The following is a 14,588-nucleotide window of genomic DNA, read 5'->3' as shown; positions in this document are numbered from 1 at the left end:
TCACACATCTGGCAGGCAGATATTTAATCCATGGAATAAGAGCCAGGTAGTGATGTGGCAGGGAGCCTGGGCATATCTGGGGAATGATGCATGGTGGGGCCAAGCAAACTTCTCCCTGGGAAGGGAGTCCCAGAGCTGTGCCTGGGTCTGGGTAACTGTGCTGTGGGAGGGCTACGCCTCATCTTGGGGGGGAGGGGGTGGTGTCTGGTGAGGACTTCCGTTACTGCCTGTGTTTGCTTTTGTTGCCATGCTGCATCTCATCACAGGTGCTGTCCCCTTGCATTTGCCGCTGGAGCATTCTGGCCCCAGCCCCACAGGGTGTTGGTAGCAGAGCCTGTGATAGCATTTGGGAGCTCTGGCTTTGTGCCAGGCTGCAGTCAGGACCAGCTGGCACTTGTCTTGGTGCTGCCCTTCCCAGTTAAACCCTGGGTGGCAGCAGTGCTTGTCCAGGGGACTGGCTCCAGGGGTGTGTGAGCAGGGTCCTGGGGACAGCTCCCAGAGCAGGGTAGGTGTGTGGGACCTGCAGGTGCTCCTGGTGTGAGCACACACTTGTGGGATCCTAGGGCACATGGAGCTGGGTGGGACGGAATGTAAACACATGGTGGCACTTTTAGCATTACGCCCAGCCCTGCCTCCGTGTAAGGGCAAAGCTAGGGCTCTGCCCCAGCTCTGCCTGATTTTCACACTGCATTGCCTGTCACTGGTTTTGATATTCACAGCCCTGGGGTGAGGGCACTGTGCTTGCAGCGGCTGTCCTGTTGCTGCCTGTGGGCTCTGAGGTGGACTTTGGGAGTGTGGCAGGGAGCTGGCATGGTTGGGGGCCTGGAGGTGTTGTACTTTCACTGGCAGCCTTCAGGGCTGGCCTTTACCTTTGAGCACAGCCACAGCTTGGGAGCTGCATTGCTCATTTGCTCTGAGCCACCAGAGCTATTACCAGTACCCAGTGGTGCTGGCCACCTGGCTCTGGGGCAGGGAACTTGGTCCCTGGTTGCATACTCCCAGCTGCAACACTATTGAGTGAGTCACAAACCTTTGCAACGTGCTCAGGGCCTGCACGCATGACCTGCACATGTGGGCTGCCTGCACGTGTGCAGGGCAGCCAGGCTGGCTTGGCTGGGGCTGTGTAGGGCAGCTCAGATCCCCTCCAGAAGGCAGAGCCAGTAGTGGAGGCAGGAAGGTGGAGCTCTGTGGGGACTGGGAGAGGCCAACTCCCTGCAGAGCCACTCCGGCTTTCTAAGCTGGAGGTGGGTCAGTGTTGCGTGCCCCTCATAGTCTTGGGCTCAGCATACAGTACCACGAATCTGCTTTTCACTAGCTTCAGGGCCCTTGGGAATGGGCCAGTGGAGGCTGGTGGCAGGATCCCCTAGGGAATGCAGCTGGGGATTGGTGCTTCTCCAGCTCTGCTCAGAGCCCCAGGAAGGGCCCAAGCATTGGAGGGACTAGGGAAGGAGACTGAGAAGTAGAGTCTGTGCCAGGGGAAGAGCTTCCTTGGGTGATTCACAGCTGGGGCCAGCCCAGCACAACTTCTCTGGCCTGGCCTGGCACAGTTTTTCCCTGGCAGCAGCCCAGCTCTGGGCCAGCTCAGCCTGGTTCCTGTTGGTTCAGTCCTGGGAAAAGGGCTCCCAGCTGGGATCACGGTGCCCCCTGCCCTAGGTTTGTGGTGGGAAGTACTCCCTGCCTTGCCTTGCACTCCATTCCTGCCAGGGCATATTCCCTTGACCCTACTGGCCCAGATGGCCAAGGGGAAGAGCCCAGGCACTGTGTTGTTCTGCCACCACCTGGGAGACCCCAGAAAGACCAGTGCAATAGTGCCCACGTACGGGGCAGAGCTGGCATACTGGTGGGGCTTGGCATGGGAGAGTGCTTCAGCTCTGATGTCAGTGGGCCTGGGCAAGGAAGGAGGGCAGAAAGGGGGCAAGGGCTGGAAATGAGGGACTGCTTCCTCTTCCACCCTTCATGGAGCTCAGGCTGCACGGGGTCCATCTGGTACTGCGAATATTCCCTGTGGCCTCACGCCTTCCAAAGCAGTGTGCTTCCAAGGCCCTCAGTCCAGCAGGGCATGGTGTGCTGTCCCCTGCTTAAAACAACCTCCTGCATGCGCTGCCCTTTGTTTATTTCCTCCTGAGGCCATCCTGCCTCCTGAAACACAGGCACTGAGCACAGGCGGTACAGGGCACAAAGGCTGCCAAACAGGGCCACATGGTCTGTGGGTCCTGGCTGAAGGCATGGAGTACTGTGGGGAGCATGGGACTGAGACCAGGAGGCAGGCAGGAAGGAAAGCACCAGGGCAGCCTGGCTGCTGCAGGCTGGGTGAGCCATGCTGGCCAGGGGTCATGCCCCGCACAGCAAGTGTATAAAAATAGCCCCCATGGCTGGTGAGAGGTGCAGCCCTGGGGAGGCCGCACAATGGGAGGAAGGCGGCCTGGCTCACAGGCATTGTTTCACAGCAGACACTTGCTTCCTCAGCCCTGTACTGGGGACACTGATATTCAAAACACAAAGCAACCAGCCACAGCCTCTTCTGTGTGCCCAGGGCTCGCGATACAATAGCACTTGGCCCCAGGAAGGCCCTGGCCTGGGAACCTAAAAGTGCCTCCTCAAGCTGTGCTCATGACCAGGGTACTGTCCATCTGTGGGGTCTGGGGGCCCCAGCCACGTTTGCCAGCCAGTGAGTATGGGCAGGGCAAGGGGCATGGGGCAGGCTGAGTTGGACTCTGTGTGCGTGGATAGGCTGGGTGCAAAGGCCAGTGACCCTCTGCTCACAAGGCCTGGCTGCGCCAGAGAGCACCCCTCCCTTAGCATGGGACTCCAGCCATGAATGAGCTGAGCTGCAGTCTGGTCCTGCATGGCAGCCTGGCCTCACCTGGCTTGCAAGAAGGGTCTATGCACATGGATGGTGGGCAGGCTACAGGGCAGAGGGAGCTGCATGGTAGCCACATGGGCTCAGAGAACCCCTGCTGTCAGGACCTGGGGACTGCCTCCCTGCACTTTGCCACGGGTAGCCTTGGCTCTATGTTAGGGCACCTTGTATCTTACAGGTATGCCATCATGCGGAGTGCCAGCAGCTGAACTACCACAGTCCCCTGAGCCTGTGCAAAGCCTGTGACAGCAGGTTCCACAGCACCATGCACTTTGACGGACACATACGCTTCGACCTGCCCCCGCAAGGTGAGAGTGCAACTGGTGGAGGGGGCCCAGCTGACAATAGCCTAGCCACCCCATGCATGTATCATCTCCTTGGGCAGGGCAGGGTACCTGGTAGCTGTGACAGAGCAGGGAGCAAGCAGCACCAGGGCCAGGGCAGTTTGCTCCCAGCTGCATCCAACCATCTGGCCTCCCCTGGGGAATATTCCCAGGGCTGAAGGCCTCATGTGTTGGAGCATGGCTATGCAGGGGGAGATGTCTTGCCCAGCAAGGCACCAGACAGGAAGGGGAATATCTTAAGAGGAAGGTTTGTCAACATAGGGGTTGCAGTGAGGGGCCTGTCAGCACAGAGACTGCCCCACCCTCCAGCCAGCCCCTGTCACATGGGGAAGGGCAGACCCCATGGTGTGACATGTATGTCTCTCCTGGTTGCAGGTTCCATTCTGGCCCGGAACGTGTCCACGCGTTCATGTCCTCCACGCACCAGCCCTGCCTCTGACATGGAGGAAGATGATGAGGGGCTGATGGATGGGAAGGGGTGAGTGCCCAGCTGGTGGTGGGCCTTGCTGCTCCCTGGGGATTGAGATAGATTGGGCCTGGAGTGAGTGGGGGGGCTGGGCCTGGGGCATTTAACACAAGAGAACACAGCCCTGGGGAACAGCTCAAGGCACAACTTACTCTTGAGGCACCACTGCTAGTGCCTCAGTGAGTCTTGATGAGGACCCAGGGTTCCTGGCTACCCTAGAGGACCCTGACCTGGCAGTGTGCTGAGTGCCATCCTGGCAGGGACTCAGCCACGCTGGTGAGGGCTAGTCTCCAGGGAAGCCCCTGGTCTGGGATCAGAGCCCCAGAGCACAGGTGTTCCCTGTAACCATGCATTTGGTTGTATCTGCAGAGACAAGAAGAGCTCAGCACTGAAGCTCCCCAAGAAGAAAGCCCGGCGGAGACACACAGATGTAAGGAGCCCAGCCTGGAGTGTGGGGCTGGGAGATCTGGGCTGGTGCAGGGGCTGCCAGGCCTGAGAGGTGGAACAGCTGTGGAGCAAGCACCCTGGTGACCCTGGCCTGTGTGCTGTGGTAGTCTGCAGGGTGCAGGGAGCATGAGCTGCAGCTGAAACAGCCTCAGAGCCAGCTGCACTCCAGCTGTACAGACAGGCCTATGCCTGAGAATGGGTCATGGAGCTCCATGGAGCCAGGGGTTGCTGTACCTACAGGGGACTGCCAGGTGGGTGGGAGCCACAGGACTGACTCTGCAAAGGGTGACGGCTGGTGATGTTGAGCCCCAGGGTGTGAGAAAGGGTCTTGCTGACCAGCCTGCCCCTGCCTCAGGACCCCAGCAAAGAGTGCTTCACCGTCAAGTTCGACTTGAATGTGGACATTGAGGCAGAGATTGTCCCAGCCATGAAGAAGAAATCCTTAGGGTGAGTCTGCCAAGGCTGCTTGCTGGGCATGGGGCTGCCTTTCCCCTGAACAGTCTTGGCCTGGGACTATTCCTGTGGGTGAGGAGCATGGTTTGGGTTGTGGCTGCAGGCGCCATCAAGAGAGTATCCTGGACAGGGCCTGGCCATGGAGCCTGGCTGTGGAAACACCAGTGTGGCCACCTCAAAACCCTACCTCCAGCCCAGCTCCTGGCTCAATGGCACCCCGTGCCCTGGCCTCTTTGGGCTTGGGCTGGGCTGCTCAGCGGTGCACCAGCTGGACCTGGTCGTGCTTTTAGTCCTGCCCTGTGCTGAGGCAGTGGGTACAGGCCTATGGTTGGCTCAGTCCTGCAGTTTGACCAGAGTCCTTTGCTTGTCAGCAACACTCACCAGATTGCTGCATAGGCATCTGCCATGTACTGGTGCAAGGAATCACCCCGCTCTTGGCTTTGGCAGCCGTTGAAGGGGAGAATAGGGTCCCCCCCCTTCCCTCTGAGCTCTCACTCTGCCCCTGGGGCCTGGAGCCCTCTGGCTGGGTGCCTGGGCCCTCTCCCCCTTGCGGCCTGTCTCAGTACAGTCAGCCTGGCACACCCACCCAAAGCCTGTTGATGGACCCTTCTCACTCGGAGCCTGGATCTGGGGGCAGGAGGGAAATCCCGCTACTGCCTGCTCCCGTGTGTGCAGGGAGGTGCTGCTGCCAGTGTTCGAGAGGAAAGGCATCGAGCAGAGCAAGGTGGACATATATCTGGACCAGTCTAACACGCCTCTGTCACTCCACTTTGAAGCCTACCGCTTTGGGGGACACTACCTGCGAGTGAAAGGTGCGTCATGCATCAGGCTAGGCTGGAAGATAGCCTCAGAGCTGATGGATTGACAGTGCATTGCAGAGAGGACAGTGTGCAGGTGGTGGACGAGTGGGATGTCCCTCCTCCCCTCTGTTATATAGGCTTGGTTGCATCCCTCGGACGAGGAGCAAGTGAGGAACCTCCCTGAGAGGGCACTCGGTCCCGCTCAGCCCGGGTTGGGGATGCTGCCCTGTTCTAAGCTGGTGCAAATTCAGACCGTGCTGGGAAATAGCCCATGACCTTACCAGAACCAGCCTCACTGTGACCTACCACAGCCCTGGACATGGCTGGGCTTCCTTCTCCTCTGGCCAGAGAGCTGTGCCAGAAGGCGCCTGCTGCAAGCCACAGGAGCCATGAGTTCCAGCAGAGCTGAGCTTGACACCCTTGCCCTAGGGGCTGGGCTGGACATGCTGTGGTGCTCACTGGTGAGCATCAGCCTTGCAGTGCTGGGGGAGGTCTGGACTTCTCCCTGCCCCTGTGCTGGTAGTGCTGCAGTTGCTGTGGGTTCCCCAGACCCTGCACTATTCCTGTTCCCAGGCTATCTGGCAGTGCCCTTGGTGGGTGTCCAGCACGCTTGTGTGGGTAACCCTGCCTGTGCTCAGAGGGCATGGCCAGCTAGTCCCAGCATGTGGGTGGGTGCTGTGCAGGTGCCCTGCCACTGATGGCCCTACCTGTGCTTCCCTCATAGCCAAACCTGGAGATGAACTCAAGGTGGAGCAGGCTGTGAAAGACTTCAGATCCCTGAGCCTGCCCATCCTGCGGTCCTCAGGTGCTGGCTCCACTGTCCTCTTCACTTCTGTGCCCAACCAGTTGGAGCAGCCGCCCTTCCACCGGGAGAGCATGGACATCCTGGTGAGTGTGGCCATGGTCTGGTGGGGTCTGTGCTCATGGGAAACAAGTGGGGGTCACTGAGCCACATGGCAGGACTCAGTAGGCACCACTGTGTTGCCACATCTGAGGGGAAGAGTCCATGGCAAAGGCTATCTGGAAGAAATGTCATTCAGTGTAAGAGGGAGCTAAGTCCTCGTAGCCAATGCTGGTGGGCTCTGGGGAGATGGCACCTGTAGTGGATTTGCAGGTCAGGATGGACTGTGGGGGCAGTTGGAGGTTCCTCGTTCTGCATTAGCAGCATGACCTGCTTAGGCAGCTGGCCCCATGCATGGGTGGTATCTCCTGGGGCTGAGAGGGTTCTTCTTTCTCTCTTCTGAACCTTGGCTGACACTGCATGTCTGTATTTCTGTAACTAGCCAGCAGGCAGATAGGATCAGGATGTGGGCAATAAGTGGAGCCATAGCTGGGCAAGTGTTTATTTGTCAAGTGATAGCTTCAGCTCACCAGGCCCTGGCTCCTTGATAAGGTGCAGTTATGGCCCATAAGCAAATCTCCCGTCTATCAGCCCCAGTGAATTGTTTGCGCACCAGGGACAAGGCCATGTTGTGGGGAAGTCCCTCCCCCCACAAGCTGTAACATAAAGTCCCTCCCACCCCTCTCCCCCTGCCAGTCATCTCCTGTATCTCCCAATCTGCAGGGTGCCAGTGCCTCCTACATATTGCCTTAGAACGGCTTCCTTCCCTCCCTGAATGCAGCTGCCTCTGGGCTGAGCTTAAAGCAGACACCAGGCAGCAGTCCCGGCAGGGTTGAGGGGGTAAAGGAAGATTGCTCCACCTGCCACTGTGGCAGGGACTCAGGAGGCACAGTGCCAAGAAGAGGCTGTGAACTCTGCATACCCTCTCTTAGGAGGTGCTGAGGCATGTCTGGAGGGGTTTTTTTTTGGCAAATATATATATATATCTATATAAAAAGTTGTACTTCCAACACCCTGCCAAGTGGCCCCTGTGGTTCATTTGACAGACCAAATGCCAGAGGATTTGGGGTTTTTTTTAAATATATATTTCTATATATATATAGTTACATATGTGTGTATATATATGTATATATATACACACACACACATACACACACACACATATACACACACCGCATTCCTCATAAGCATTTCTACGCAAACCTTAAACGTATTTAAACCCCACGCACCCATTACAATGGTCTCACCTGTGCATCCACACCCCTGTGCTCCCGCACACCTGTCCACAGTCCTTCCTGTATTGTAGTTTCTTAGTTCTCCCCCTGCTGTTGGGGTTTACAGTGTCTGTTTATTCCCTGTCTTTTTTGTTGTCACTGTCACGCTCACTGTTGCTTCCGCTGCTGCTGACACTGTTGTTGTCATCGTTGCCGTTTCGAGGTCTGGTTGTGTCACTGTCGTCTTCATTATAGCTGAACACTCTGCCTCTCAGAGTTCTTTGAATAGCCTTTGCCAAGAGGAGTTTGCTACATCTTCTCTGTCCTCTCCCACCGCTTTTTGGTAGCAGGACTGGAGTTCACTTAGAAACATTTTGACAGTCTGTTTCCTCGACCTCTGTGTGTCTGCACCAGTTGGTTCCTGCATTGCCACAGGGTGCTCTTGACAGAGGACACAAACTGGTCAATGAGAGCTGTTAGGGACCCCTGCTGTTTAGTCAGGTGTCCATACAGTGCCACCCCCCTTGTCATCAGCCTGACACCTGTCACTTCTTCTGAGCACCAGCTGCGCTTTGCAAGTCCTGACTGTGGGAACCGGAAGAGCTGCTAGGAGACAGAGCAAATAGCCAGGGCAGGGAGAAGAGGGTAGGGTGAGCATGGTGAAAACAGCTGGGTGGGGTGGAGCCATGGCACAGCCAGGGGTGAGCCCAGGCCATAGAGAGGCACCTGAAATTAACTCTCAGCCTGCTGCCAGGAGTCCCAGGATCTGGCTGCTCTCACTCCACTGGCCCCAGGAACTTCCTAAGCACCTGGCCAAGAGCAGGTGGCTGGCTGCTGGCTGCTGGCTGCTGGCTGCTGGCTGCTGGAAGGGGCCCATGAGACACGGTGTTGTCATGGCAGTGAAGCTGGGGCCTGCGTCGGTAGAGGGCAGTGTTGAATTGGCTGTTTGGGCTCCCCTTCTGCCTGGTCTTCAAGGTAGAGGGCTGGGAGACATCTGCAACAAGTGAGACAGGGCAGTGGCCAGAGCCCCTGTCTGGTGGGACTCTGAGGTGTGTGTGGGGTGGGTGGTTTGTGAGGATATGTGTGTGTGACCCTGCCTGGTATGTGAGCTTGACCGATGGGACTGTGCAACCCTGCCGTCACCACTGCTGCTGCCTCTACTGCTGCCTCTTCCTCTGCCTCTGTTGAGTGCATACACAGTGGCAGGGTAGGAACGAGGCTGCTGGGCCTGACTGCCTGTCTGGGGCAAAGCCCAGGCCTTTCGCCAGTGCCACCTCATCTGGAAGCAGGCAGGTGCACTTTTCTGCCAGAGCTTCAGGGGCTGTTGCACAGGAAGCAGAGTGCTTGTGGCCCATCCTGGCATGTCCTGTAGCCCCAGTTGACAGTGTCCAGGTCTGGGCCTTGTCTCCTGAGAGAGACAGCCTGACACCACTCCTGGTAGCTGGCTTCCACCCTTACCCCTGCCCCTCTCTGTGCTGAGCCCAGGCAGGGGTGTTTTTGCTGCAGGCAGGAAGGCCCACTCCTGCCTCTGTCTCAGCTCCTTACACTTCATTGCCCCACAGCTGTGAGGTGGCAGGTCCTGCTCTGCCAGGACAGAGCTGTTGGTAGCCTGAGTTGAGGCAGGTGCTTAGCCTGGCAGGGCTGCCCACACCTTCACAGCTGACACTGCAGCAGATCCTGTGCAGGGGTGCCAGGGCTGGAAGCAGCTTCTCTGCCCAGCTTGCAGCACGCAGCCCCATAATCTTTATGCAGACAGGCAGCGGGGGTGTTAGGAGACACCCAGCTCCTGCCAGCTGGCAGTGGCTGCTTGTGCCTGGTGTAGGTGGGGTCGATGTTGATACCAAGTTCAGGGCTGGTTTCCACAACAAAGGCAAACAGGAACTAGTCTCCAATGTGCACGGCATTTCTGATGGCCTGGTATTGGAGCCTGTCCTAGTTTGGGCGGCAACTTTTTGACCTGCCGCAGGATTGGCTTGTCTCAGAGTCCTCACCAGGGGTGTGCCACCCCGGCTGGGCAGTGCCTCTGCAGTTTGATCCCCGAAAGGCCCTATGGTTCCTGGCAGGCAGGTGTAAGCAGGGCTCCACTGGCTTCCCTTGAACCCGCTCCCAGGGCTGCACTGTGGACTCCTGGCCTCAGATAAAGGATGATAAGAGGGCTCACCCAGCCCTTGCTGCAAGAGCAGACTTCACTCCAGTCTTGGCCTCCACCATAGTTGGCCTGATGCTGAGCCCGCGATCCAAGACGTGGTATTTCAAAAATGATAGGACCTACCAGGTCCCTGAGCAGACCTGCCTCATGCGCTTCAGCCCCTTCCCTGGAAGTCCCCCAGCCCCAGTTAGGATACCTGCCTTGGTGGAAAAGCCTGCGGTGTCCCCTGGGTTTGTGGCTGACCGAATCCAACATTACAGTGCTCTTCTGGGGGCTCCCTGCCCCCCCACGAGGATGGCTGGGCTGGGGAAGGCTGCAGCAGGAGAGAAGCCAGCAGGCCAGGAGCGTCAGCAGAACAATGCCAGTGGCCGAGGATTTAGGCGATGCTTCAGGGGGGAGATGCGAGCTCTGGAGCTGGACTGCCACAGGGCAGCCAGAGACCACCTGGGACAGGAGGTGTCAGGGTGCACAGACAGAGTGAGTATCCTCAGGGGCAGCGTGGTGGGATCCCCCTGGAAATGGAGGCTGGGCTCCTGCCCCTTGATGAGAGAGTGCTCAGGAGCAGGGGTCACTCTGGCTTCTGGGAACCAGGGCAGTAGTTTCACTTCCCTGGGGAACTTCCTTACCTACCTATGCCTAGCCTGCCTGTGGGAGCAACCCTTCTGCCCCTCTGCTCTTTCAGCCCCTCTGTCCAGACTTTCACAATCCCTTGCTCCCATCATTATGGATGTAGCTAGTCCCATCATGGCTTGTCTTCAGCTACTCTGATTCCAGCCCCTGTGCAGACATGTCAGACGGGTGTCCAGGTGCTTCCCTCCACAAGGTTCTTGGGGCTGCCAGCAGGCAGAACTTGTGCTGAGTACATCCATGTGTCATGACCACATGAGTGTAACAGCACATGGAGAACTCCTCACAGGAGTGTCCCCAGGAGTGAGCCCTGGGGGCATCAGCAGGTAGCACCAGTCACTTGCCTTCACCATCATCTGGTTATAAAGGACAGTGCAAGCCCCAGCCCTGTGACTGCCCTGCCTGGGCCAGGGCTGGGCCAGCCTGCAAGATACTCTCAGACCATTAGCACAGTGCCAGGAGAGGGTGTGTGCCTGGCGTGGGCAGCTGAGAATGCCGGCATCCTTGTGCTGAGAGAGGGAGGAGAAGCCCTGCACCCTGGCATGTTCCTAGCAGACAGGAATTCAATCTCCAAAGGCCAGGCACACACATCTCTGCCCTACATCAGCCTACAAGGAACATGTGTGGCTAGTGGGGTGCTGGAGGGGGAGGGGGTAGGCTGCGTCTGTGAGGAGTGACAGGTGGCAGCCAGGCATGCTGGCAGGCAGTAGCCATCCCTGGGCAAAGCGGGCAGGATAGGGCTGGCTTGTCATCTGGGAGCCTACAGGGAGCTGGCTGCAGGGGCACAATGCAAGAGAGGAACAGCTCCAGAGGCGTAGCTCCAGCAGCAGCATCTACCCCCACAGCACCAGGGTACTGCTTTGGGGAGCTGCCAGGCAGAAACCCACCCCTCCCTCCAGGCCACTTGCCCCTGGGCCCAAGGAGCTGTAGGTCCTGATGGGTGATTGACAGCTGGAGGCCCTTTGCAGCGCAGTCTGCAGCCTAGAGGAGGGGTTTCTTGTCTGCAGCCAGCTGCCCTCAGACTCATTAGTACCCTTCCTGCTGCCTGTGCTCCTGACTCCTGGGCAGGGACAGGACTTGGAAAGGCTGACATGCCAGCACACCAGGCTGCAGCAGGCCTGGGGCTTTGATTCTGGCCACTGAATGGCTCCAATCTTTTTAGTTTATCTAGACAGGAGGGTAGTTAGGTTTTCTCTGCAAGCCCTACCTCTCTTTGTCAAGTAGAGTCTCAATCCCTCCAGAGCAGGGCTGGGTGCTTTCTGCTGGGGACTGGGGCTGAGGGAAGACCCTCTGAGTCTCTGCTCTGCTGTGGGGCCCCCAGGACTTGGCCTGTCCTGCTGTGGGGCTTGGGTGGGTGCCCTGCACCCACACAAGGGGCAGACATTGTTTCCTCTGTGGCCTTGTCCTTGGCACACATTGGGCTGCCTCAGGCTTGGCATGAAGGAGAAGCCAGGCATTACAGTGGTGTTTGGCCCCCTCAAGGCCTGGAGGAGCTGGGACCAACCTATGCTCCATGAGTGAGGGCAACACAAGGATTCCCTCCAGGGACTCGGGCAGCCAGGTCAGTGTGCAGGGGGGCAGGCAGGAGGGGTAAGGCACTGCTGCCTGCAGCTCTGCTTGGTTTGCAGCTCAGGAAACTGGGCAGGGTGCTTTGATCCTGCCAAGGGGAGAGCAAGGGGAGTGTGGGAGGGAGGGACCAAGGCCTCCCAAATCTGCCTCAGGCAGTGTGTGGAGGGCCAGGGGTTCATGGGAGAGGTGCTGCACTGGGCTCAGCTGGTCAGGGTCTGAGCCCTCTGGGCAGTGCCTGGCATTAGGTCCAGGCCCATGGCCAAGGTTCTTCTTCTATGCTGCTATGCTACATGGCCTTGCTGCTCCCCCTCCATGGCCCTGGGCACTGAACCCCTGTGTCCTTCAGCTCCCCCTGCCCCCACGAGTGGGGCAGGCATCTGGGTGGGGAGGCATTGTGAGACTGAGTGAACATGCTGCTGTGATGCACTCAGGCACTGCCTCCATGAAGGGGCAGGATACATTTGTGTGTCTCAGTAGTGGTAAGGGTGGGGGTAGACAGATGCTGGCTTTAGCTCCTGGAGTGCGAGGGGCAGCCTGAGCAGGTCAGCACCTGGAGTGAGTCCATCAGGAGATGGGAGGAGTGCGGTATCAGGGAAGCAGTGGGGGCTCCAGCTTGGTCTGGGCTGTTTTTGATGTTGTGGGCATGGGCTGGGCTGCTCCGGTGTGCCCTTGGCAGGCTGCAGGCTTAACTGTCCCCTGACAGCTTGGGGTGGAGAGGTCTTACTGCACCGTTTGGCAATGCTAGTACTTGGGGTTTGGCCCACTCTGCTGGTGCCTGCCTGTGCTAATACTGTGGTCCGGGGACTGGGCCCAGCTCTGAGAGAGCAAAGGTGTTAAACTGAGGAGTATGCCATGGGGTTGGAGAACATGGCTGGAGCCCATGGGCTGTGGAGACCAAGCTGAGCCCAGCCTGACTTAAGAGTCTGGGTGAACAGTGTAGAGCTCCATGCACCCGACCATCCCACAGGCAAGGGGTGCAGAGGCAGCTGGGAGCTGTGTGCCCAGAGCAAGCAGCACTGTCTGGCTGTCATTTGCTGATCTCTGCTTGGAAGGGCAGAGATGAGCTGTCACAGACGCAGTTCCCCATGCACAGGGAGCACAGCCCTCTGGGGAACTGGGGTCATGGCACTCATGGAACCACAGAAGACACAAAGGGGCCTGGCATTTGCTCTTTTCCACTTTCCCACATAAGTCTATGGCAGGGCTCTGAGCTTTGCTCTGGAGCTGAGGTGCACAGGTCCCTTCTGCAGGGACTGGTGGGCTGTAGCCACCTGGGTGAGCCCATGGAGATATCCCCATCCAGCTCTAGCAGCACTGGAGCAGGGCCCAGTGGTGCAGGAACCTGCAGAGGCTGCTTCCCTGAGAGTTGAGGCCCAGGGGGCCAGCACTGCCCACTGCATTGAGTGGTGGTGCTTGGGGCCTAACATGGCCCCTGGTCCTGAGTTTCCTCAGCCCCACAGGTGGTAGGGAAGCAGCGATCATCAGCACCATAAGGTTCAGGTGCCTAGTGCTGGGCATCCCCAACAGACCAGTGCCCAGTGAGCTGCCTAGAGCATGCTTGGTGTCTCTGACCACAGCCTCCACCTGCTGGCACCCAGGGAGGAACAAGTACATGGGACAGAAGCAGCTCCCAGGGGTGCAGGGCTACACGCACCTCTGGGTGGTGCAGGCAAGGCTCTGGCTCTTGTGGATGCTGCCAGGGCAGGGAGAGACAGAGTGAGTGTCTGCTGTGCACTCCTTGCTGCTGCCTCAGGTTGTGGTTCTACTCTCCTGGTTCCAGGCACCGGGTCGACGGAGGAAGAACATGACTGAGTTCTTGGGGGATACAAGCATCCCAGGGGCTGAGCCTGCACTGCATGGCAGCAGCTCCCTGCCTAGCAGTGGCAGCGACACTTGGAAGAATCGTGCTGCCAGCCGCTTCAGTGGTTTCTTTGGCTCTGGTGCCAGCACTGGCCCATCAGGACGGGTAGGTTCTGTGTGCCAGCTGAGCCACAGTGTCTAGGGCTGGGAGGGGAGTGACTGCTCAGGGCTTCTGCAGTGGCATGGGAAGGACAGGGAGGGTGGGCAGTGTAGTCTGTACCCCATACCTTTCCACTGCCTGTGGCACTGTGTGATCTGGGGAGGTCTGGTCCCACTCCCTTGGGTGCCCTCTGATCTCCACGCTGCCCATGCTTGCCAGCAGCCTGGGCAGTGGCTCTGCGCGCGCACCCCTCCTGGCACAAATCTCCTAATAGGCCATGCATCCATGTTGCCCAGGGCTCAGCTACATGCCCTATCCCTTCCTTGCCTGTGGGGCTGGGAAGCTAGGAGCTCTGCTCTTGCTCCCTGGAGCAAGCTGCCTCAAGGGGGTCCGACTATGCATGGGCCATGGCTCCTGACCAGGGTTCTGTGCTCTTCCCTCCAGGAGATCGACAAGATGGAGCAGCTGGAGAGCAGGCTCCACAGCTACAGCATCTTAGGTCTCCCTAAGCCCCCACAGCAGCTCTACTTTGACAAGGACTCCTGGGAGGAGAAGGGTGATGATGCCAATCTGTGCCTGGAGGACAGCTGGCAGGAGATCATTGAGGGCACAGAGGTGGGGCACAGTGCACTTGTGTATGTTGACTCAAGCCAGCCTGCCGTGATGGGGGTTGCCATAGCCCTGGCACCCTTTGTAGGCTATGGGCAGGTGCATTGGGCTGAGGCAGGCGCTGGGGCCTGCTGCCTGCCACCAGCAGCAGCCTGCAGAGATGCTTCCAGCTGCTGCTGAGTCCCTGTGGAGCCTTGTCTCCTCCCAGTGCCTGTGTGCAGCTGGGCAAGCATACAGCCACCCTGAGCC

The 14,588-nt window shown here is 58.5% G+C and overlaps 1 protein-coding gene across 9 annotated transcripts in view; it reads left to right on the top strand.

Moving 5' to 3' along the window:
- PLEKHG5 (pleckstrin homology and RhoGEF domain containing G5) overlaps positions 1-14,588 on the top strand; it is a 78,954-nt gene that overhangs the window by 56,582 nt on the left and 7,784 nt on the right. For 8 of the 9 annotated variants that reach the window (XM_090023683.1, XM_090023682.1, XM_090023690.1 and 5 more), the window contains 8 exons: positions 3,039-3,168; positions 3,580-3,682; positions 4,040-4,100; positions 4,473-4,564; positions 5,246-5,382; positions 6,095-6,258; positions 13,551-13,736; positions 14,175-14,345. In XM_090023683.1, the coding sequence (XP_089879809.1) occupies positions 3,039-3,168; positions 3,580-3,682; positions 4,040-4,100; positions 4,473-4,564; positions 5,246-5,382; positions 6,095-6,258; positions 13,551-13,736; positions 14,175-14,345 (1,044 nt within the window). Of the gene's footprint in view, positions 1-3,038; positions 3,169-3,579; positions 3,683-4,039; positions 4,101-4,472; positions 4,565-5,245; positions 5,383-6,094; positions 6,259-13,550; positions 13,737-14,174; positions 14,346-14,588 lie in introns of those variants that run through there. The other variant, XM_090023692.1, reaches the window with a different exon arrangement.

The sequence above is a fragment of the Crocodylus siamensis genome, chromosome 12 (genome assembly GCF_052110815.1).
Source record: "Crocodylus siamensis isolate JL-2025a chromosome 12, ASM5211081v1, whole genome shotgun sequence".
NCBI classification, from domain to species: Eukaryota; Metazoa; Chordata; order Crocodylia; family Crocodylidae; genus Crocodylus; species Crocodylus siamensis.
Note: the sequence above shows the minus strand (reverse complement) of the source record. Positions and strands in the feature narration are given on the sequence as shown.